We start from the raw sequence: 24,757 nt of genomic DNA, 5'->3' as shown, positions 1-24,757 counted from the left end.
TGCTATTCAGATAGAGGTTAGTTGGAAGATTAGCGCAGGGAAATCATCGTGAGCTAATTGCATTCCAGATGGAATAAAACTATTATCCTGTTCACTTCACAGCTGGGATGTACAGACAGAAAGACGACAGACATGGCCGTCACATGCACAGATAATCTCTCCAGCATATGTACAAATGTGAGTGCATTCAGAGGGGGGAGTAAATTACCTCCGTCGCACACATGTAAACACTCTAGGGTTAGACTAACATATTGGTTTGCAGATATTGGCTTTTTATTAGGAATCAGATAGGGTCCAGTCAGTGTTATATGATGGAGGTTCCTTCCTGAACATAGCTAGTGAATATGTTTTTATTATTATTAACATAAAACAGTAAAACTTTTTCAAACTTGCCTTCCCCCTGTCTCCTTAAACTCTGAGCTTTATGCTTCTGTTTTGTTGCGGTCTTGCGATATAACACTTTTTAATTTTGTGCATGACTGTACAGTGTCCTTGGCTATCATGAAAGGCACATAACATAAAAATCGTCCTTTTTTTGGGGTCAAGTTGTCCAGCAGCACCATTGCTTATTAATCCACCAATCAGAGCCCATATTCCCAGAGCCGCGCTGCATTTTCTGCCGGTCCGCTCTTTTCCGCTTCTGGTCTATTTTTCCTTGGCCCGCTTGTGTCTGTGAAGCACGGAAATACACTATTTTGACTCAAACTATTCACAATAAAGAAATAGGAAATCAATATATTAACTGATCTCTTTATTTACTGTTGCAAAATGTCAGTTTCCTGATTAACCAATGAATGAATGAATTATGTATTTGCCTAAGTTTTTTTTCTCTGGGTTAGACTGTTCTGTAGCCTAGTTTGTTGTCTTGTCAGCTCTGTGCCTATAAATTAATTTAAAAAGTAACCTATTTGTTGTGCCAGGAGTTCATTTTCCTGATTGAAGCCACTGACTGAAACAAAAAACAGTGAGACCAATTAAAATATTAAAAAGAAACCTACATTCCGGTGGATGCATGGCTCACCCATAACTGAGGTAAGACAGACATATTTCCTAAATGCTTAATGCTAGACCGTCCAAACTTCACATAGCTGTTTGCAAGGGGCCCCAGAGTGCGTCAGACCACATTTGACCATGCTGAATGGTGCCACCATTAGGACAAATAGGCAATTTTTCAAATGGCAATATGTCAGGCACCATTTCACCTGCAGTTGCTGGACGGTCACGGAAATGTTCTATCTTTGAGATGTAGAACTTCTCCAAAATGATGAATCAATCTTGGACCTCACTAATGGACGCTTGCAGCTATATTTTTGGATTGAAGCTGCTGACAGCTGATATTTTGTGCCAATATTCAATGTCTTTAAATGTAACCATATTTGTGCCAAATATATTTGAAAGAATCATAAGTATTCAGTGTTTCCCCAGAATGTTATTCTTGTCTAGGGTGGAAAAGCCTCTGAAACTGCATTTAGACCATCATGGGACACTAAAACTCTCCATCTCCACTAAAAATCTCCAAGCACAGGATACTACTACTAGTATAACATATTGCATACATGCATACTTAAGTGGAATCCGATCAAATGTCACATTAGAATCAACTGACTTTAAGGTCTTCCCATAAACAGCCAGTGTAATATTGACAAATTCTATAATAGATATGTAATCAAACTACATCATATCGATCCTATCAGAGGCCCAACACACTCAATTTTTAATAAAAGTCTGCCAATATATCGGCAACCCGGTTATATTGGTCTAACCCTACTTCACAGACCATGGGTGTTGTGGCTGAAGTGCTTAAGTATACACACCTGCAAATGCAAACACACACACAGGAAATGCTGGTGAAATCTGTGGCACTGAAGTAGAAATGGAAGTTGGTGCTGGGAGGGAGGGAGATTATAAAGTAGTGTTGGAAGAATCAACATTCCCAACCTTCATCTCTCAGCCGTTTCAGCTGTGAAACGACTTACCCAACTTAACGCACACATCTTTACATCACACACAAACAAGCGCACATGTACAGTCTTATCTTACAAACACATTTTCCCCGGAACCAACACTTAATATTCCTAGCCATGCTACACTGCAGCCTACAAATCTGTGGAGACACAGCAGACTCATTAAACTTTAACATTGTCTGACTGTTCGTAACTCGTTCACACATGGGTTCTCCACTGGGGTTGCATGACACTTCAATACCGACCACGTCTCATGGTGCCAATCCTTGGCTCTGACGTAGCCCAAGTATCACAGTTCATGGCCCAAACAGGACAGCAGTTCATGCTGATGCCGTGTTTGTCATGCAAAACACGTAATGGTCCTGGTTAGTGTGGCATTTTGTGCTGTTAGCCTGCTTTAGTATCTTGGATAGCATACAATCAGAAGTTTGGCCGACAGGATCGTGCATGTGGGAATTGTGATTTCTTCCTCCACTCCAACTTCAGCGTTAGCCAATTACTGACTCCATTCCAGCTGGCTACTTGAATAGTAGTTTTGGTCATATTAACATTAGGGGCTTTGTTGTTGCATATCAGACACTTAAATCCAGACTTCAATTAATTTGGTTTTAGTGCTGCGCCAGAGCAGGAGAAAGTAGTAGAAGCAGTAGTAGTAGAAAGACTTCTAATTTGAAAACAAAAAATATGTATGCCGCAAACAGCTCAAATGTGTTTGAATGTGTGCTAGGTAGTAGCTTGACACCTGAGTGATGTGAAAAATTGCTCAACACTCAGATATAAGGTGAACATAAGTTCAATGCCACCCAAGAGTGCATTGCCTGACTCGCCAGTTTGATTCGATACACTGCACTGACTGGCAAGAATGATTAATTAAGCAATAAGTTACAACAGGTTCTGGTATATTGACATAAAATCACAGTTGAGGTGCCTTGTCTACTCGATGTGCAGATAGTCAGCTTTTTGTTTAGTTGTTACATACTGTGTTCCACTTTCCAGCATAGTTTAGATTTGTAATTCTGGTAGTCTGTGACAGAGGGTTTCATCCATCTAATGTGGTTTACAGCCTATTGTATTCATCTACCTAATACCAATTGCAGTCACTTGTTATATACCAATGCTCAACACCACAAATCATAACTAAACTGGAAAGTAAATCATACGGTTTGTGAGCTAAACATTAAAAAGTCAATGGAATTAATGCATGAAAAGACACCAAAATAGAGCTTATTCATCATAGTTTTCCTGGCTGGCTACAGTATGCTTGTGGAAAACACAGAGTTGTTGGGACGGTCAACTCTAATTGTTTTTTCCTCCATCCCTCTGCCACACCAACAACTGTTCATTGTATTTCACCTGCTTGCAGTCTTCTGTGTCCTATGTGGGTACAACAGCAAATAAATACTAACTGACATGCACCCATAACATCATAACCTCCCAGGTTTTCAGTAATAGCCTGGATTATTGTGACTAGTTAAATGTCAAATAGTTAGTTTATGCAGGTCTAGATCCAATTATGTTAAAATCAAACCTGGCAAATAGAAAAAGCAATATCAAATGTCCAAGCGCCTTTACTTTGCATTTCAGCTACAATTCTCACTGTGCCTACCTACACTTGGTCAGCACACAAATTAGGTGGGATACATAATAGGTCAAAGTGGTAGGTGTCAAAGTAGACAAAATCTAAATGAGTGTAAGAAAAAATTCAAAGCGTTTATGTCCCCATCAACCTAAACATTAAACAGCATAGGCTTGTTTACTCAAAATCCTGTCTGTTTTTCCCGTTCCCTCCGTTTACCATCAATCATCTCCACTCCACGTTCCTGTCTGCTGTGCTTTTATTGCCTCCAGATTCAGCCATCTTCTTAATCAATCCAATTCTATGGTCAGTGCCAAGTAATAATCTGACACAAACTGGGCAGTGTGACAGACTAGCATGTCGGTAGATATTTTGGATACATTTCTAGGATGTTTCCTGACAGGACGAGACGGGACACAGCAAAACGTCCTGTACTGTTTATTTAATTTGGGTTTGCAAAATTTCAGTTTATATCTCGGCCGTGGCCTTGCAAGTTCAGAGAGCTCGATAAATGAGTCAGGAGTCTGATACATGCTCGCAATTTTACATGGGCTGACTTGATAGCCAATCAGAAAAGGGTCAGGCAATGACATTTTTAGCCATTTTTTTTTTTTTTAATAGAACACAATTTTCAGGGACCCACTTTTTGCTCTAGGCTGTTGAGTTTCAGCTAGTGGTGAAAATTATTGAGAAAGTTGCCCACTGGGTCTTTAAAAAAAAGAATCATTCTCTGGATGTGTTTTTCCACCTTTATTCACACTTGACAAATGCTTTGAGACAGACATTTCTCCTGGCGGTGGTACAGTGGTAAAACCAAGTGAAGCAAAATGAGGATAGAGGTCTAGACAGCCTGTTCTCCAAGTTTTGACTTGACCTCTCCCCTCACTTTGCTTCACTTTGTTTTACCGCTGTCCTGCCTCCAGTAGAAATGTGGGTCCAGGGAAAAAAAAAAGTTATTTTAGGTACGGCACCACACACACACAAAATAGTGAGGCGTCCCAAGGCTAGAGACTAAGACTAAGGACAAGGACACGTTAAACTGGTAATCTGTGAGTTCCTATTGATTTGTTCTCCATCTTTGGTGTTAAGTTCTCATTGCTGTGGTGTTTCTGCACTGCACTGAGATCACCTTTCAATCAAACAGTGTGTCCAGTACTGTGACGTCTTTTTCCTTGGATTTTCTGTTGATGCAGTTTGAGTTTCTCTTTTCTTTGTCTGTTCAGCCATGGTGGCTATCACTACTCATGCTAACTACCCAGTTCTTCTTCTATTTATTCCAAACAAACCAGATATGTAAAACGCAGGATTTACCACCTGTAAGGTCTCAGGTTTGATCCCAGTGAGAGTTACGTGTCCAGTCCAGGTGTCCTTGAGCAAGACACTGAACCCCTAACCTGCTCACTCACTGCAAGTCAGCCTGGATAAGAATGTCAAAATAGAAACCGTAAATGTTCGGCTCAGAATGAGAATAAGACACAAAGAGAAACAAAAAGTGAGAGACAGAGTAACAGTAGTGTGGTACCCTGTTGCTTTTTCATCACAAAAAAATCCCCCACCCGCCCAACCCATGTAATCATCAGTAGAATGAGTTGTGTGAGACGAATAGTGTCATACCATTGTACTATATCGATCGGCCTCCCTGTGGCTATCATTACTCTACCTCTCACCTGCGCCTTCTCCTTTCCTCTCTGAAAACAGAAAAGTGAAAGAAAACACTACGATGTCTTGCTCCTCTTTTCCTGTAATTATTCTCTGCTGGCAGAGCGCTCCTTCCCTCAGTCAGCGGAAGAGAACGGGGTCGACAAAGCTGCATAGATCTCATACTGTTTTACTAATTGCTGGAGAGAATCGGTTCCACGGGTCCGAGTTACCCCACAAAGTTCACGAATGTTTTTGGTGGAGTGCTGGACTGTTTGGTGTGTAAGCCTTTAATTAACAAGTTTCGAAATGAGGACATTGGAGATGCATCAAAAGAAGAATAGATCAGAATCTGTACAACTGGGATTGGCAAATGAAGTTATCCCAATATTGCTGCCGTTTGTGAAGTTCATAGGCATAGCAGCTTTTGTTTATAAGTGGAGCCTTGGCTATGCAGACCAAATGCCATTCTGTTGTATCAGGTCCAACTCACCACACTGTTTTTCTGTTAACCTGCTTTGAATAAGCTGTTTTTCTCTCTTAACCTTTTCTGAATACATTTGTTTTTATTTGTTAACCTATTCTAAATAAGCTGCTTTTATCTGTCAAGCTATTCTGAATATGTGTTTCTTATCAGTTAACCTATTCTGAATAAGCTGTATTTTTCTGTTAACCTGTTAATAAGCTATTGATGCATTTGTTCCTGTAATAGTTTTATGATAGGCCAATACTAGGCAGCATGAATGACTAAATGGTACTTGCATTGGTACTCATATCAGCCAATTTACTTTACAAAGTACTCGGTACTCGTCTCGGGTATGAAAAATTGTATCTGTGCACCTCTAGAAGACACAGCTACTCAAGATTGGGGAGAAGAGGATCTTCTTCTAACGCACACACGCACACACACACACACACACACACATACACAGACAGAGTGGTTCTGCTGGAATTCCTTCACTCTGTTTTCAATCATGGATGTGAATCAATATGTTTTCACTTTGCCTCAGTTCGGTGGGAGATAATTGGGGACTGTGGGACAGTCATGCCTCTGTCAGGCTTTCACAGCAGCAGGCCTGAAATATCAAAGTGGCTGAAGTTGCTAATGGGGAGGTGTGTTATCACCTTGGCCCAGAGGGATTGTCAGACAGGCTGGGGCCCTCCCACTGAGATCCTCTTACTGATGGACACCACACACACACACACACACACAAAGAAATCAGCTGATATGGGAAAAGAATCAACCAAATTGAAAATGGGCAGCAGGAAGAGGCAGAGAGCAGCTCGAAGAGGGGGTTCAACAAATCGGGGCGTGAGATGAAGAGTAAGAAACAACCAGAAAGACGGAAGGATGCTGATGAAAAGGTAAGACTAGCATTGTCACAATAACTGAAATTTCAGTACTACTTAAATACCGTTGAGAAAGATTGATTTCAATGTTGAATTATATAAACGGTCTAAAGAGGTCTCAGAGGAGCATGCAATCCTTCAATCAATGTTAAAACATGAAAATCATCAAAATTTAAGTTACGAGGTTTTCACAGGACAACAGCAGATTGGATTAGTAAAAAGAAGGTGGCTTGGACTAAAGGACTATAGCAGTCAGAGTCAAGCAGCTGAAAACATCACAACAGCACCAAGCAGTCCACCACGTCTAGAACTGGATCCAAGTTCACCTAGAATGGTTGACAAATTGGTGCCAGGAGCCAAATATGGAACTATTAAGCTTATAGGATTGAAAAATACGGACAAGTAACTTTGCAAAGCATCTTAGTGACTGTTGTTCCATGACTGTGCTTAATGTTCTTTCTTGTTTACTGTGGTATCGTAGTAGCATTGAATTTCTAGATATTAAACTTGTGGTGTGTTCACGCCCAGCATGTTTAGAGAGGTTTATCTGAACTCTGGAGTGTTTACTTTAGTATGGTTCATTTGGGCAGGTGAGAACAATGCCATTCAAACTCAGGTGGCACCAACTAACTGCATCTGAAAATGCAGGTCTCGGTCCTGTTCAAGAGAACTGCAGTGTGATTCGTTAGGCGGGAGAATCCAAACCAACTATAAGAAATGACCCCAAAATGCGAGTTTACTGGTACAAGGAGACAGATGTTGACATTTGATAGCCAGCAGTTACTCATGCTTGGAAAGCCAAGCATAACAAAATGAACCGAGGGCAAATATTCAGATTTGTTTTGATTCCTCCCGCTGCCAAAATCTCGAACCTTGCGGGATGACAGGTTATCACACTGTCCAATACACAAGCTACTTGTGAGTCCATGTGACTTTAGTTTACAAGCCCTGGTTCACTTATAATTGGGCAGCGTGAACCTAAACAAACCAAATACAAAAATGTAACAAAGTAACCTTTCAACCCTGGTTCAGACCAAAAGAACTGTAGGTGTGATCATACACTTCATATTGATAAACTCAAATTTCTGGTACGGTGACAACTCTAGGTAAGGATGAGGTAATTGCTGCTTCCCTCGCAAAAATATGCGTGACATTGATAATGAATGCTACATGAGGCTGTCTAACATCCACACACAGATTGTGGATTTTCATAAATTTTCACAGATGGCTTAAGTGATGTAACTGATTAAAATGATCAATCCACCCCAATAGTCTACTTTGAGAACACTGTTTAATATGCAGTAACGACAGGCTCATTTTCCCAACACCTAAGGAGGAAATATGTGGAGAACAATCTGTAGCAAGATGGATTTAATTGAACAGAAGGCCCAAGATGGCCTATGTATATTAAATGCCATTAAATTGCGCCATGTGGGCTATAAATTCCATAACTGCACAATGGTCTTGGACAGTGGCCAAGTCCAACCAAAATGATTCGACACTTTTCTGTCCTTTCCTAACAAGCTGAAAAAATAAATCACAACCCTGTAGTTTGAAGTGAGTACTGACAACATTTTTTTCCTTCTTCATCACAGACTATCACAAAAGTTAATGTTTTTCCAGTGACAGCGATGTTACCACAAATCATCGTAAAACACTTGCACAGCACTAGCACAGGGGCAGGCATGAATGAGGACCAGTCATAGGGTCTGAAGTAAAGACTGGAACGAATCGCAGGAACGAATTAACTTTGTGCTGAACCAGAGTTAGCTGGATGAAAGGGTTAGAAAGAATGAGAATGAATAAAAAAAGATGATTAAATCTGACAAATTATTCTACCAACTTAACCAAGAACACAATTAAATCAAAGTTTTTCTAAACATCTGCAGGGCTTGACATTGCCATTTGCCCGGAGGCATATTTCTAGACCTCCGGGCCAGTAGATTAACCTTTTAAGTAGCCTGGTCCGGCCAGTAGATTTCAAAGTCCTAAACGGACAAAACACATATCTCGCATAATTTTCTTGCAGTAATATAGTGGTGCGTTTTCCATAAATATTCTGTGGTTATTGCAAGTTTTAATCGCTCTTAAAAACAGTTACATTTCAAATAAAAAACTTTTGGTACCACAGAAAGTGAAAGCATCAGCACTTTACCTTGCTTTATTGGTTTAGGATCGTCCCTAATAGTGAATGGATGCCATTGAAATTGATGCTGGATCTGGCTGTCTCCAAATTGGTTTGTTGCTATTGTCATTACCATGTGATGACACTTCACAAATGTTTCTTTGAACGAATGCTTGTGCACCGGTAATTGAAAGCAAAGGCGGACTGGCCATCTGGAGTAGGTTGACGATAAGTCCAGCAACACCGATACAAAAAATAAAAAAGCCAAATGCTGTTTGGTCGTTCTGCGGTAGACGGGACGGCTCCACAGAGGTGTGTGGGGGATCATAAGCTTATCACATCTCATGAGTCAATCTTTCTCCTCCAGCCAACTTTACATAGATGCGCCACATTCTACTTTTCATACGCTGAGCAGGCAGCAGACTGATTGTGTTCTGCATAAATTTGTGATCAAGTCAACCAAACAAATGAACATTATGATGCCTTCAGGCGCCTGTCGGAAATATCAGAATTAGGGGTTGAGCGTGCATGAACAATATAAACAAGGGGGTAAATATAACAGGATAAGTCGGGATTTTCTATGATCTCCAAGTTGACGAAATAAGAAGTTTATGAGCAGAGAGCATGGAAACCTTGTCATGATATTTTGAATTAAAATCTATCACCCCATATATGAAATCTAAGATTCTGAAAAAATAGGCTATATCTCTAATAATGTGTTGTTTTGCATGTTTCCATATTGTGAATCTGTGTATCTGTGGGTGCAGTTGTGGGTCAAAGTTCCAGTCCAACACTGGTTGAACGTTATGCTACAGAGACTGGAGAAACATTTGTTTACTTGGTTTACAAATAATATTTGTTAATCATTTAACTATTTTTTTTAATCACACCTGATAATTTTCTTCTTTTGTCGTGGTCAGGTCAATTCTTGGTGATTTGTGTTGGTCGAGTCAGAATTAACTAATATGTCACTGAGCCAGAGGCAAATTTACCTGAATGTCAAGCCCTGATCTGTCTCAATTATTTGTACTTAACCATACCTAAATAATCATATCCATCTCTCACTCAGTCACACACCTTGCTGCCAAATAAACACACGGCTGCCAACTAAAACATTGCTTTGCATTCCAGACATTTGCAAGCAGTAAACAGCTAGATGAGAGTAGTGTATCTGCCATCTGAGCGTGTTAGAGAGCCTTAGATGTATGACAGAGATACGCCAGTATCAGCACCTCCAAATAATGTATGGGTGTCAGTGTTACAATCACAACTTTTTGCTGGCAGAGTGTAGGTTCAGATGAAATCTGTTTACGGGTGGGGGATATGGACAAAAAAATCATATCACTATTTTCAGGTATTTTTTGCAGTTGAGGATGTTTTTCATTTGCCTTTTTCAAGGCTAGGCTGCAAGGTACTGAGAACTACAACCTAAATGGTAACAACACAAGAAAAAAGTTGTCAAACTTGAGTTTATTGAATGCAAGTACAAGAATAAATTAACTTTAAGACCAGGATCTGTGAAAGGCAGTTTTCAGACCCATTTTAGCAAAATGTAGCTTCAAAAGGTAAACAAGCACTGCACAGCTGCAAATCTAGTCACAAATGAAATTAATAATTAGACTCATGGAACAGTGGTTTCAGTAAAAACAGAGGTTTTTACTGAAACCACTGTTCCATGAGTCTAATTAGAGACCTTCGTGACTAGGGTCAGCAACTATGAGCATCCATTGAAACTAGTGCTGAATGATGAAATGATATTGGTAATTATCTAGATAAAATGTTCCTCAATTTCCAGCTCAACAACTTTTGATAATGACCACAGCAGTCACTCCTGCTTGTTGTTTGTTTTATTATTGCTCCCCATACATCAAGGATGGGCAACCATGTGCCATGGAGGGCCAACAGTCTGTACTACAGCAGGTGATTTCACTAATTAACACACCTTCAACCAGAGGACCTAGTCAGTGAAATCACCTGCTGTAGTCTTTGGCTGGAATGAAAACCTGCAGAGTTTTCGGCCCACCTGGGCACATGGTTGCACATCCCTGCCATACATGTTGCCATGATGCTTAAATATATTTCTGTTTATCTTTTCATGATGAAAACTATTAGAAATGATAAATATTTTTCCCATTTCTACAACAAATTTCCCAGAAACCTTATAATTCCTTTGTATTCTGTATTTATGTCCAAGGGTAGAAAGGCACCAAAAACAGCATATAAATCATGTGACACTGAAACCAGTGAAAATATGACACCGGTGGGTTGGCAAGGAGACTGCTGGTGCGTGTGTGTGTGTGTGTGTGTGTCTCACCTGGGGAAGGCATCGAAGCAGTAGGTCTTGCGTGTATCGGGGAAGGCCACCCGTAGCCCTGACATGAGTGGAGAGTGCAAGATGACGGCGGCGCATTCGTAGCGAGCGGCCAGGTCGACGGTGGGCACCGTGCCAATGCTCTGGCCGTACAGGATGATGTTCTCTGGTGTTACGCCGTACCTGCACACAGACAAGACATATTCATTTGTACAGGGCTTTCAACAAAAACAAGTTTAAATGTGGGTGGAACATGCTGGAACATGCTGTTTATCATCAACTTGTGAAGTCTTCTTCTTGCAAAATGATAGAGTTAACTGCCGATCACTTGTTTAACAGGAGTTCTTATTGATTTTCAGTTATTTGTGTGTGACCCATACCATGGCTGCCCCCGTACACCCCTAGTACCCTGGGTTGTGTAGCTTCCTCCATGATATAAGCCCAAAATTGGCGATTCTCTGTTATCCGTTTCTCCAGTAGAGGAGATCGGAGAATTGCGTTTTTTTCTCTCTCCATTCACTGCCATTGTATGGAGGAACAGGTCTGAAAATCACACTTCTAACACATAAAGGAACGCAAACAAAACAGATTCTGACAATATATATAAAGAAATAGTCATTCTGCTGATTTTTTTTTTCTGGAAGAATTTCGCTGTTACACTCGAACTGAAAGGTAGAATGAGGTTGTGATACTGCCCACTCCTACATGTGTGGGTATAAACGAAAATGAAATGTAGAAATAAAACATTCCCAGTCGCAAGTGAGGGGGAAATTGTTTCACAGCGGTGCAAGTGAGGGATCAACAGTACACACTGCCTCTGTTCCATTCTTTGGGGATAACACCCTGGAGAGCTCTATAGCAGCACCATGGCAGGTCTGCAGGACCACAGTATAACAGACACTAGAAAGATGCGCTCATCCAGCAGGGAAGCGAAGGAAGGGAACGACTGGTATGATGAGAGATTTAAGGCTGCTAGGAGACAGATAAGAGAACATGAAGAGGGGTAGAAGTAGAGATACAGGCAGACAGGGAGGAAGACAAGAGGTGAGGGGAGAGGAAAAGGAGATGATTAGGAGCGCTGTATCGCAGCGATGCAACTCTGCCGGCGTCAAGGCGGAGACGATACTCCCCCCATAATCGGCTGGTGTTGACAGGCGCGGCTATATAACCCCAGAACAACGAGCCATCTGAGACGGACAGACTGAGATAAGGCCGATTCCCCCTTTAAGAAACGCATGACACAATCTCATCCGCATCAAATCAGGCTGTGTGACATTAGATAGCGCAGATGCTTATGAAGCTGTCAGGACGGGTTTGGGAGGTTTATGGTGAGGAGGAGGAGGACGGCGGTTGTCTATTTAGGTTCTGCATCTGTGGTGGGAAGAGACAAGGATGTCGGGTCGGGAGGTGGGCGGGTGGGTTGGGGAGGGGTCCCGAGGCAGCCCGGCACCTTAACAGCCTCCTTTTTATTTGACACTTGAAAGCAGAATGACGAGGAGCCTGGCTGTGACAGCTGTCTTACTTTTACACTGACACACAGATTTCAGCCATCAGTTCTGCCTTATAAAACCCAGTGAGAGACGGAAAGTCAGAGAGAGAGAGGGAATGAATATGTAGGGAAAAGCACCGATAAGTGGAAGTTTTTGAAGGGCAATACCGATATTTTTGAATTGAAGCTATCTTTCCTAACTTATTTTTATGTAAAACCTGTCCAAACGTGGTCTAGGGCGCATACCATGTGGGCGCGGCGACCTGGGTTCGAATCCAGCCCGGGACCTTTGTCGCACGTCATCCCCCTCTCTGTTTTTTATCTCCATTTCTGTCATCTGTATTGCTGTTTTATTATTGTACTGCGCCTTGTAACATTTGTTTTGAGAGGCGCAATATAAATCAAGTTTATGACTCTTCCCCCTGTTTCTACTGAGCCCAATTACTGACATGTCTACACGGTGATGTACGGATTTTCTCTGGTCTTAATACGTTTCATTGTCCTACATGTGTTATATTTTGTAAATGTTTTGTATATAGCCTATTTTTCATGCGAATAGTTTGGCCTAGTGTTTGTCAATATGTACCTCTATTGCTGTGGCTTTGTATGCATTAGATATTGATTTTCATTTGTTGTTCACTTGTCTTTGTCACGCCTGCCCTTGTCATGCGTTTCCTCCACTTTGCACCCTATAGCTGGTTCTCCACGGCTCCACGGAGTATTAATAACAATTTTTTGCGATGTAGGCTTTTGTGATGAATTTCCTTGCTTTCTACATCACAAGTGGTTTCCCTCCTCCAATTATTTTGCTTAGTATTTTGGCCAATTCAGGAGCCCTTTGTTGTTGTCCACCTTTTACCAGGTTTTACAGACACTGCTGAAGCTGTTGAGTAAAATACTGCCACACCGCACTGGAATGATTTCAATCATACCTCCAGCATATTGGCAGTTTACAGCAGTGACTGGCTGATATCCAATTTTCAATAAAAGGCCCATGTCGTCGTGATATATCTGTCCAAAAGGAAAGAGAGAGCGTAGGCAGGGAGCAGAAGCCGCTTTCAGGTTGTCAAGACACAACCTCCCGCACCCGCCTCACACCCCCTCTCTGTTTTGGCAGGCTTCCCTGCTGCGGTCAGCCGCGGCCGAAAGTGATCCTCTGAGTGCCTTGTCTCAGGTATGCACCGGGTGGTACACAAAGTGGAAAACACGTTTGATATGTGACCTGGGCAGTGGCGTGGCTTTGCACAGGGCTCTGCGAGGTGAAAGGCAGGGCTGAGACAAAACAGGCCTGGCTAGAGCCCGACAGAGAGAGAGAGGGGAGGAGGAGGACGGCATGTTCCCTTGCCAGTGCTCATAATCTGGGGAGGAAGCTTTCAAACAAACCCCCCCCGTCTCCTGACAGTGCTGGGAATGCAGAGAGAGGCTGAGCAGACGCGCTCGGCAGCCCTCTGCCACCACACGCACAAAAGGATCCGGCCCGTGCTTTACAGATAGCCATGACAGAGGATTTGGACGAGAGGTGCTGGGCTATGTGTGTGTGTCCTATGAAGTGATGCCATCATAACAGCTCTTCAGATAACAGCTTGGGTGTGACTAATCTGCTAGCCTAGACAAATCCTGCCACTGATAAGCGTCAGAGCACTGAACAGTCTTCCTGATAGCAGCTTGAGATACCTCACATTGACGGCTGGCAGCCCGGTCTCTCACGAAACCCTGAAGTTCCACGCCTCAGAAACACTGGGGACACACTACACGACTTTGAGGTTGATTATAGCCATGATTTGGCATCACGACTGATTTTCAAGATCTTGCAGTGTGTGAGGGTACAGGACTTTAATCTCTTGCCTCCCGATCCTGTCGGAACCATCGCCATTTTTTTCAAACATGTTTGATTTTTATGACTTGAATTTGGACGCCATCCTCCTGTAACGTCAGCTGATTAACCAATCAAATCTGAAAGGAGAATGGCAGCAGCCAGTGAGTCCAGGGGAAGAAAAAGTAAAATATATATATATATATAAACAGGTAGTGTGGGAAGAAAAATGGTCAACTTCCATGTTTGTTTTGTCTTCCTGTAGAAGCACGAAAGTTCCTGTTTACACAAGATTTCGGAGTTGCATGGCGATCTTCAAACGCCAGTCACTGAGTGTGTGATGTCCAATCTTTTCAGTCTGTTCAGTCGTGTGATGTGTCCCAGCCCACCTCATCATTTTCTATTTTAGGCTTTTAGCTGATGCTCATTTCCAGAACAACTTACAACAAATGAGCAGGTAGGGGTTCATTGTCTTGCTCAAGGACACTCTGGCAGGACACTGGCAGCTGCTGCAGGGATTAAACCGTTATGTTTTGAGGTTAAAGGTAACAATGCGCATATGAGCATTGTGCACATATTTGTGCATATGCAACCTCCATCTGTTAAACTGCTAATCTTAATATGAACTGCTTACAAACATATTTGCATGACTGAACACGTTTTGTATTCATCTTCTCCCACCTGACCACGTGAATATCTAGCAATGCACACTTGCACGTCCACTTCAACCTGTAAGTCTGTCAATAAAGATGCTGTATCTTTATCTCCATTTTCAAAATGTATTTGTTTGGTTGCTATTATTATTTTTCTATGATTAGTATTTTTTTTTAACTTTATTTTCTGTCACAATTTCATTACCAGATAGACGTTTTAATTATTTGTCTTTAATATCTTCAGTACTCTGTACTTGTCTTATCTGTGAATTATTCTCTTCATTTGCGTCAACAAACCAATTTCCCAACAGGGATCATTAAAGTTTCATCTAATCCAACCACTGCCCCTCCCTGCCGCACGTTATAGTATCATTGTTGCATTTTAAGCTCGGCCTAAATGTAAACCATGTGAATGTGCATGGGCATGAAGGCATGTAGGGTTAATTCTGAGCCCCCCTCAGAGGGAAAAGGCTTAATGGTGATGGGTCATATACAACCTGCTGGGAGCAATTGGTCAGGCCATTGCGATGTTGTGTATAAAAGGTGACAACCACTCGGATTGGCCTCATTTGGCCCTCCAAGGCCATCACGGGGTGCACTGCACACTTGCATTTTCTCCGCCTCTTCCCTTCTGACTAGAATGAATGTCAGGATTTTGTGGAACAGTCAAGTGTGAAAAAAGTAATTACATTAAACAAGGAGGCATTGGTCTGTGGTGATGTGCCGGGTTGGGAGGCTGACTTTCAAACTATAATCCTCTCCAGATCACCTGCTTAAAACTGAAATGCTCAAACTCATTAACAGTCTGATTAGTTTCAGTTAGACTGAGACTACACAGTTAAGTCAACAATTTATTCCACTTTTACAGCCTGTATTGTGTTATCACCATACAGCTACCACCATTTCAAGTAGTGTAAATTTCCCTTAGTCTCCAACTTACAATTTTATTGCCTTTGTTCCTAAAAGCATGTTCAGGAGAAATATGGCAAGTGTCTGATTTCTGGGTTTGTTTTGTTTTTCATTTACAGTAGCTGCAGGTCTCTGTTTGTAAGTTTTTGTTGTGAAAGAATGTTTATGTGTGACAAAACCTCTCCTATTCAGAGCACCTCTAGTTTATGTCATTGCAGCAGTAAACCGCTAAGGTAAAGAAGAGTTCACAGGTGCTTTCCAGCAGGCAGGACAAGTTGGCAACCCTAGAGCATTGTCGTTTTTTATGACAAAACTTGTCTCTTTATTTTAAGTGTTGTGTTCTTCTTTCTGTTAGGGATCCGAGTTTTTTTTTTTAAATCATGAGTTTGTTGAGATACTTCCAGCAGAAAAGAAAAGCCGACAATGCTGAATTGAAGCTGATGGACAAGACGGCAAGGTTGCACAAACAATGTCTAAATGTTGCTTGATATAATTTAAGTTGACTGAGGAGACTCTGGACGGATCGACAGACAGATTTAGATACTATATTTATCCCAGAAGGAAATTGTGACATTAGCTCTACTGAATCATAACAAGTCTCTCTACATAAATGATATTTAATGGAAGTGTTTGGGTGCTTTTACCTTTGCAGACAGAAAAGAGAACAGAGAAGAGATAACAGCTTTGGGTCAGGGACAGAGCAGACAGATGAGAAAAGAGGAGAGAGGAGTGGAAGGTAGAGAAGAGGGAGGACAAGACAAGATGATTTCAGCGCCAGAAATCTGGATAGAATCCTAAGCAACTTGTCTTACCAAGACTCAAGCCCCAATTGTATCATATTTAGGTGACAAAGCAGTACTTAGAGGCTAGTGTTTAAAGTGTAAACAAGATACCATTGCTAAGGTAAGATGAAACATATGATCCCCGTGGGGAAATTAAGTTCATTTTCCATACGATTGCCTAAAAAATGAAAAACTTAACTTTTCAGTGTTTTCACAAAGATGTAGCCTAATTCCAGGAGAGCACAGACTGACTTATATAGATGCACTTTAAAGAAAATAAACGCATGGCCACTATTATTGATAGCAATCTAAATTTGATAAGCTAATACAAATATTACCAACGCAAGTGATCTGCCATATGAATTGTTTGTAGTGCACAAGGTCTACTCAAAGATAATTACTTGTCATTTTCTGCAGAAGAATGAGTTGAGAGAATAGGTGACGCTTCACAAACATTTCTCCATGGGGAACAAGCCCCTTTATATGCCCTAGCAAATACCACCCACCACCACATGTGCCCAAATACCCCAACAGCCATTACTTAAATTACTGAAAAGTAGTGGATAAATTACCAGTTTTTTTGTAATCAAATTACTGTAATCCTGTAACATATAATCCATTATTCCCCTGAATTTGGTGATGGGACAGTAGGAAATCAAACAGTTTAAATCAAGCAGAGCAGAGAGTACTTAACGTAATGATGTCCTCATGAAAATGGACCTAGTGATGACAAACAGAACCAGAAGCTCAAGGTCAATGCACTGGGGGCAATGAGACCAGTAATGCCCCACCTGCTTTATAGCTCTGTGGGAGAAGCCAGTGACTCCATTATACACAACTAGTGCCTAAACTAATGGTGGTCACTAATGGCCATCATGTGTGGGAGAGAGAGAGACAGAGCACAAAAACACAGCGCAGTGGACAGGGCAATGCAGGAAAGAGACAGACCGAGGGGGAAAGTGTAATAAAAGATGAGTCTGCGAGCCTGTTTGACCGCAGACCCAGCTGGAGTGAGTGAGCGCCTTCCTCTATTTCCATCGGCCACGAGCTGACTGCGCTTTAACAACATCATCCAAAGCCAAATGTCAGCTTTTTTCCAAACGAGGGGAAGTCAGATGGTTTGGCCATTCGTCTTGTGGTTAAACCTAGCGCTTTCAAAGATGACACAAGTCCATCTCCCCATTAATTCTCCTTTCTAAAGACCCAGACCCAGATGTAGGCATTTTTCACAAAAATTTCTACAGCTGTTCTATTGTTGGTTGTCTAACACAACACTCCTGGTCCATGTAACCTAAGAGGCCAGACAGACCTGTTCTTCTGATACATTTTGTTTATTCTGATGCCGATTCATTTACATTGATTATATTCCAGCGCAAGTGTAAAACAAATGGCTGGACCGCCATGTGGGTCTCGAGGGATTTGGTTCTTGCTGTTTGAAAGAAGAGTGCCAAACAAGTGCATGTGTATGACTTTAACTGGGCTATGATTTAAAATGAAGAGCTAAAAGGAAATCCTCTTCTTTTAAGGGGAAAAAGCTTGAGTGCCAGCAAAATAGACCGGGGGGAAAAAAAAGAAACATGTTTGATGTGAACAAAACAAGGCTATTTTCTCATTCTGGGCTAATCAGGGAGTCAATCGTAAAACTCCCTGTTGGAGGAGTGACATTATTCCGAATGAGGGGAAAGAGAAGCACGATGTTTAGTGAAAACACTTGTCCAAACACTTGAGACTGTGAATGGAAAGCTACTGACACACAGAGAGAGAGAGAGAGAGAGAGAAAGCAAGCATGCAGTGTTTCCATATGCAAACTCAGGCCAGTATGAAGTGGCCTGTCCAAACATCCCGTGCTGAACTTCCATGGAAACAACACCAGGGCTAGCACGACATGGCGACCTTGAAGGCAATGCCAATGCTGAACCAGCTTCAAATGGAAGTAGTAGTAAAAGTTTTTTCCAGTTGAAAAGCAGCTAACAGGGCAAACTACAGGCAAAGACGGTGTTATTACCTTGGCCCATGAGACAATACACAGTTAGGGTTAATGAATTTAACTAAAGGGTGGCTCTTGATAAAAGCCATAAACAGTTGTTGGCGTTCTGTGAAGCACTCCCCTGTGCCAAAACAAACATTGGCAGATGTTTTCAGGCAGAAATTTCTCCTCATCTGCCAACCTTTACTGTTCATCCTGAAAATAAGTTCTGCCTTTCAGCCCTGCCTCACTCCGGACATAAAACCTCATGAAACCAATCATATTTCCAAAACGGGAACAAACAGGAGCTCAGCATCTCTGAATGCTTTGCCATGTGCTTTATCTGAATAAACAATAATTTGTTGATGTAGATGGAAAAACCCCCAGGTTTGTTTTAACAGGTCCAGGACGAGAACGCCTGGCTTATTATCCGCGGCATCCAGCCTCTCTGGAAGAACCCGGGAACCACGACAGCATCTCAATGAAGAAGAAATAAATTGCCTAGTCCCTTTAGGTGAGCATTAATTCTGCAGACATTATGTCACTCGTTTCCAGATCGGCGCTGATAAAACCAGACCATTGTTATTCAGGCTGCATGGTCGCTCAGAGATGGAGAACACTGCACATTTTGCTACATTCATTCAAACCCAAAGAAAGGCATTCCAGTAGTTTAGATTTTTCTATCATGATCCATCACAAAAAATGTTTTATTTTAGGATCATGCTACTTCAATAAAACCTTTAGGGGGGACCATATGAAAGAGATTGTGGGGAAAAAAACACCTGACATTAAGGAACACCTTTGATTAAGGTGAGTAGATAGGGCTAGCCAGTGGGTAGGCCGTTAGCGCGATGCCAGAGGCGTTCAGGTGGACTGCCTAGAGCAACGTTACGGAGGATGAAACGACAGAGAGATTTTCGGGGCTGTGAAGCCCACTCCAATTGGATTTCAAACAACAGAGTCTGCGAACACAATCATAAACAAAACACCGGGCAACTCTGGCAGCTCATCATTACCCCAAAAAGAGAGAGAGAGCAGAGACTCAGGATAACCGCATCTGAAAACAAACGGCAAGTACACGGCAAAACATGCCAGAGGGGTGCCAGTGATGCTGCTGAGGCTGATAAATGAAGCTGAACCACCAGGAGAGGAGGGGAAGTGGAAGGGAGGGACAAGGTGAGGACATGGGGAGAAAGTAGGCCGGGTCAGTAAAGGTCCAGGTTTTATGGAGCACATTTACACTTGACCAACCTTGTAAACATTTGACCCTGTGACCCTGTTTGTCCAACGTAGCCCTGAAAACTAGGATGAGCAGTCATTCAGACCTGAAAGAAGGCCAATAAACATGGAACTAACTGTCTTTCTAGGAGCAGGAGGTGACGCCAGAGCTGGTGGAGAGCAGCCCTGGGTCCCTATAGCACAGAGGGACAATCAAGCCCCTACAGACTCCAGGAACAGGACTGATCTGATGGCCTGCGCAAAATCCTCCCAACGTGTTTCTGCGGCTGGGAGGCCGGGATTATAACTGGCCGTAACAGGCAGAACAGATAGTTCCACAAGCCTGTCAGATTAGCCTGATTCTAGCAATTATTTTCAGTAATAACCAAATCCCTACTGGATATGTCTTCAATGTTCTTGCATGCCTTTCTATAGGCACAATAGGAGGGCAAATTAATTTAATATAATTGATAAAGCTAAGCCTCCAGCCAATGAATAACTTACTGTAATGTAATTAACTGCATGTACAAAGCCAGGACACAGAAGGCTAAACCATTAGCATAAATGTTTAGACTAATTTGTAGATGGGCAGCCTGCACATTTAGAGAGGATGCAGACTGCACTTATATTTCAAATTTGAGGGAATGTTAATGCCCTAGTGCACCTGTTGCCTCCATGTAGTGAGAGATGGACTTTGACTGATCTAAAGCCTGTCTCTGCTGAGATACCCTAAGTCTTTCAAAAATCCCCACAAAAATGTGGAGAAAAAAGTGAGCTCAGTATGCTACACACTGGGCAGGAAGATGAAAGGGGAAAAGAGAGGTCTGTTGAAGTTCTAGAGTAGTGAAAGGTGTGCTTTACTTCAAATTTCTCATTTTCACCATTTTCACCAACAGCAACCAATAGTTGTTCTCAACCCATGTTGAAAACTTAGGAATAGTAATTACTAAGCCTACTTTATGTAGACAATTCTTAACTCGCTTCTTATTCCTTAATCCAACAAAAAAAAAAGCAGCATCTCAGCAAAACAGGATGAACACTGCTGTCTAGCCTCAAGTTTGCATAATGAAATCTGAAATCTATCTAAAAATTATCAATCATAGTTTAAAGCTTAACTCTGGCCATTTCCGACCCGGACCCCATTTTCCATCATACCGATCAACTCTGACTTGAATCTTGTGAATTGCTTCACTACAGAGTAGAGGTCTTCACAGGTCCAAAATGACGGACCCGAACCCTAATGGACCCGGGAAACTCGTTCCGAGATCCGATTGGACCCGATAATTTTTAAAAATATATATGTACCGACCCGTTTTTGCCCGAGATATTACAGACCAGACCCGGTGCATGTCCGAGAGGAGAAAGACCCGAGGGTCTCGGGTATTTTATGGACCCGACAAACCCGGTAATTAAAATTGCTACTAAAAATGCCGTTCTACTGCTAAAAACGTTTATCATGTAGGATACAACATATGGTAGCCTAATAAAAGGAGATCAAAATAACAGAAAGACTTGGCAAGTTGTGCCGTTCTACAGTTTGTCCAGTAGATGACAGTAGTGAGACTCCATAATGGAATCCAGCAGCTACGTACTCAGCCTAATCATCACGTTACACAAGTTACACAGCGCTTCCATGCGTTTCTCGTCTCGTCACGTGATCAGCGCTGATCACGGGTCTTCTCGGATCCACTCGGGTATTACACATAATGATAAGCAGACCCGGGACCCGCGGTAATAGAATGGGACCCGACCCGGACCCGATTGACCATAATAAAACGTGGACCTGAACCGGGTCAGGTCTCGGATCCTAGGGTCTGGGTAGACCTGTGAAGACCTCTACTACAGAGCTACTTACATCTTGCTTGCCAGGGTGTGATCCAAACAAGCCAATGGACAATTCAAACAAGGCAAGCAAGTAGCTCTATAGTGAAGCAAATGATGTTGGTCAGAATCAATTGGTATGATGGAAAAAGCTGGGAAAATAGTGGCCAGGTCAAAAAATGGTTGGCATTATGCTTTAACTACAGGCTATGCAAAGAAAACACTACAAATCTTTATCCAGGCGTGCATCACTATTGATATAAAACAGACTTACTGGCACCTTTTCATTCAAGTTCAAGAGTCTCCAAGTCTCTGGAGCATGTGTCTTCTGATCAAGGTCCAGTGTTGGGCCTGACAGACGCAATAACCTCCAGTCCAGAGAGATATACAACTGACATTACAAGCCCATAAAAGGCCCAGCCGTCCACCACAGCGTTCAACATGGAGCTCAGCTCTCATGTTGTTGGTGTTAGGAGGTCACAGGCCACACCATTACATCAAGACACAACTACATCTAGACTTGTTCTTCAAATAACAGGAGCAAATCATCAATCAGGACTAAAAATTCTGTCTGACCGATAAAAATAGATTAAATAATAATAGTAACAACACTGGACTGGTATGAATGATCCTTGTGTTTTCATGAGGCACTTGTAGGAGCTAGTTTCATAAAGATAAAGCCTGGGCTTGGACTTAAATCCAACATTAAGTCAGACTTGCATGAGCATGGTTTCCACTAAGTAGCATTTTGTTGTGGCGGCCTGCCACAGCAAAGTACCAAACAAAAACAAAAAAATCTAAAATCTAAAACTAAACATTTGATATTTTTCTGTCTAAACGAGAGGTAGGGAAGATTATTTTCTCTAATCACGTATCAGAGACTTTTTATGTGTGCAGCCTAGTAGAGAGAGGTAGCACTGCAGTGCAAACCTCATCAACACTGTGTAGGCTCTCAGGTGCAAAATTTGGAAATGTAATAAGGAGCCACTGCCAAGGAAGTGAAGCCATCCTTGCTTTTGGAAAGGTCAAAAGGATACATTAATGCCATGTTACAATTATGAACACGGTTTTTGTCAATGTCTCAAACATAATTTAGGTGAGGATCCCAGTGAGGATAAAAGCCTGTGCTTTCAATACATTAGGTTATGTGTAACTAGGCCAATGTAGGATGGCCATTGTTATCCTGATTAGCGGTGCTCATGTTGACCTTTTCCACAAAGCAGATCCCGCCTGGCCTTGCCTGTGGCAGGACAATCTCTCTTGTACCTTTCAACATAACTTAACCTGCATTTAAATAAAACTTGACACTTGAAACTTATTTTAGTATTCCATGATGGTCCCAGCCTGATGAAAATACAATTCTGGGGGAAACACTGAGTCCTCGTAATTTCTTTTGGCCTGAAAATTGACAAATTTAAAGATATTAAAAGGGCCCCTATTATAGGAATTCAATTTTCATCACATTAAGGAGGTTTCATTGTGACTTTAAATATCAGCTATTAACAGCTTCAATCCAAAAATATCATATCGGCCTTCAAGAACCCATATCAGTCCAGCCCTACTTTCCACTCATCAGTCCTCTCCTCTCTCTGGGTTTTATAGGCCAGAACTGATGGCTGAAATCTGTGTGTCGGTGTTAAAGTTAGACAGCTGTCACATCCGAGCTTCTCATCATATTAATCATCGCCATAATCATCAAGATGAATATCAGCACAAAATACCAACTATTGGCAGCGTCAATTAAAAAATCTGAACATCGGCCTTTGAAAACCCCTATTAGTCACGCCCCACTATCAGTGGTGTTGTGGGGACTGTCTGAAGAAAGATGATGTCATGATGCTGGCATTTAGATTAGGGGAGTCTGATCACTTAGCCTTCCCACAAGAGAAAAACAAACAACCAATGTAGTGTCTATGAGAGTAATGCTATATTTTGATTGGAATTATTTCCATTACTAAATCTAGATCAGAGACCCTGGGAAAAAATTCTGCCCCTGTAGATTCAGTCGGGTCCCAGTATTCATCTCATGGACTGTAATCTTTGCTCAGGGCATTTGGGAAATCACACTTCATCGATGCAGGGTTGCACTGCCTGTCGTGCCAACACTAAACACACCATACACAGAGGAATGTCACACTGGACAGAATGAAGCCCAAGCTCAGAGGCGAGACATTTCCTTTTTTTTTTCTTCATTTTTATCCTGCAATAAAACCGGAGGAATCTCGGCCTAGACTGCGTTCAAAATAACCGCAAAGCCCGCATCCTCACTGATGTGGTGCGGCTTGCACATCGCTAATGAAAGAAACTGATGCTCATATGAATTGGCTTAGTGCGAAATCCAACTGAGCTATGATCTGTTGAGCCATCCAAATGGTGACGGGGGTGACCGATTACTCCAGTTATTCCTTTAAAGCCTCGGAGGGAAGAACACACACGCATGCACACACGCGAAAGCAGCAGTGAAGGACTGCATCAGGCTATACCCAGAAGAAATGTAATGTCATTTCAAAGAGGGGGGGGAACAGGTATAATAAACTCATTTAGCAATTATCAAAATGTCAAGCCAACTAGTCTTTGTGCAAACTAATCTTTATCTTCAAAGTGTTTCTAGCTGGTCCAATTCAGCAGAGCCCCAAAGGCTGAGTAATAGGCCTACCACTATGAAATCAAATTGGTGTTTTAGGGCGCAGTCTTAATGATTTTTCACAAAATGTAATTAAAAAGATATTGAATAAACATAAACCTTCTCCTCAGGTACTTAGCCCCCCTAAAGAGAGCCTAATGATTAACAGTGTTTTACGCTTGGGCAGGCAGCTCTCTAAAGGGTCAGGGCATAATGAAATGTTTCATTTTTAATGCTGGGTGGGAGGAGAGGCTCAGGCTCTCCTTTCAATGGCATTTAGACTATCTGTCAAATGGAACATTAATCTGAGGCATGTTCGGAATGAGAAATCCACTCATCTGCTTAATTTTATACAAGTAACGATCAGCCCTCGGCCTACATTATGGTATGACAGGAGGGTGACAATAACAATAGGCCAATAACACTGAAGGCTCTATATCACTGGGTCTATATTAACTTCAGTGTAAAAACATCACACACCCCAGGGAGGCAATGTGATGGACATCAGGCCACCACCTC

The 24,757-nt window shown here is 42.0% G+C and overlaps 1 protein-coding gene across 1 annotated transcript in view; it reads right to left on the bottom strand.

Moving 5' to 3' along the window:
- The window catches only part of abhd17c (abhydrolase domain containing 17C, depalmitoylase), a 34,940-nt gene that overhangs the window by 4,452 nt on the left and 5,731 nt on the right, over positions 1-24,757 (bottom strand). Inside the window, exon 2 of the mRNA XM_071920851.2 lies at positions 10,968-11,147. Within this exon, the coding sequence (XP_071776952.1) occupies positions 10,968-11,147 (180 nt within the window). The remainder of the gene's footprint in view (positions 1-10,967; positions 11,148-24,757) is intronic.

The sequence above is a fragment of the Centroberyx gerrardi genome, chromosome 1, assembly GCF_048128805.1.
Source record: "Centroberyx gerrardi isolate f3 chromosome 1, fCenGer3.hap1.cur.20231027, whole genome shotgun sequence".
Lineage (NCBI taxonomy): Eukaryota > Metazoa > Chordata > Actinopteri > Beryciformes > Berycidae > Centroberyx > Centroberyx gerrardi.
This window is presented reverse-complemented; position numbering and strand designations above follow the sequence as displayed.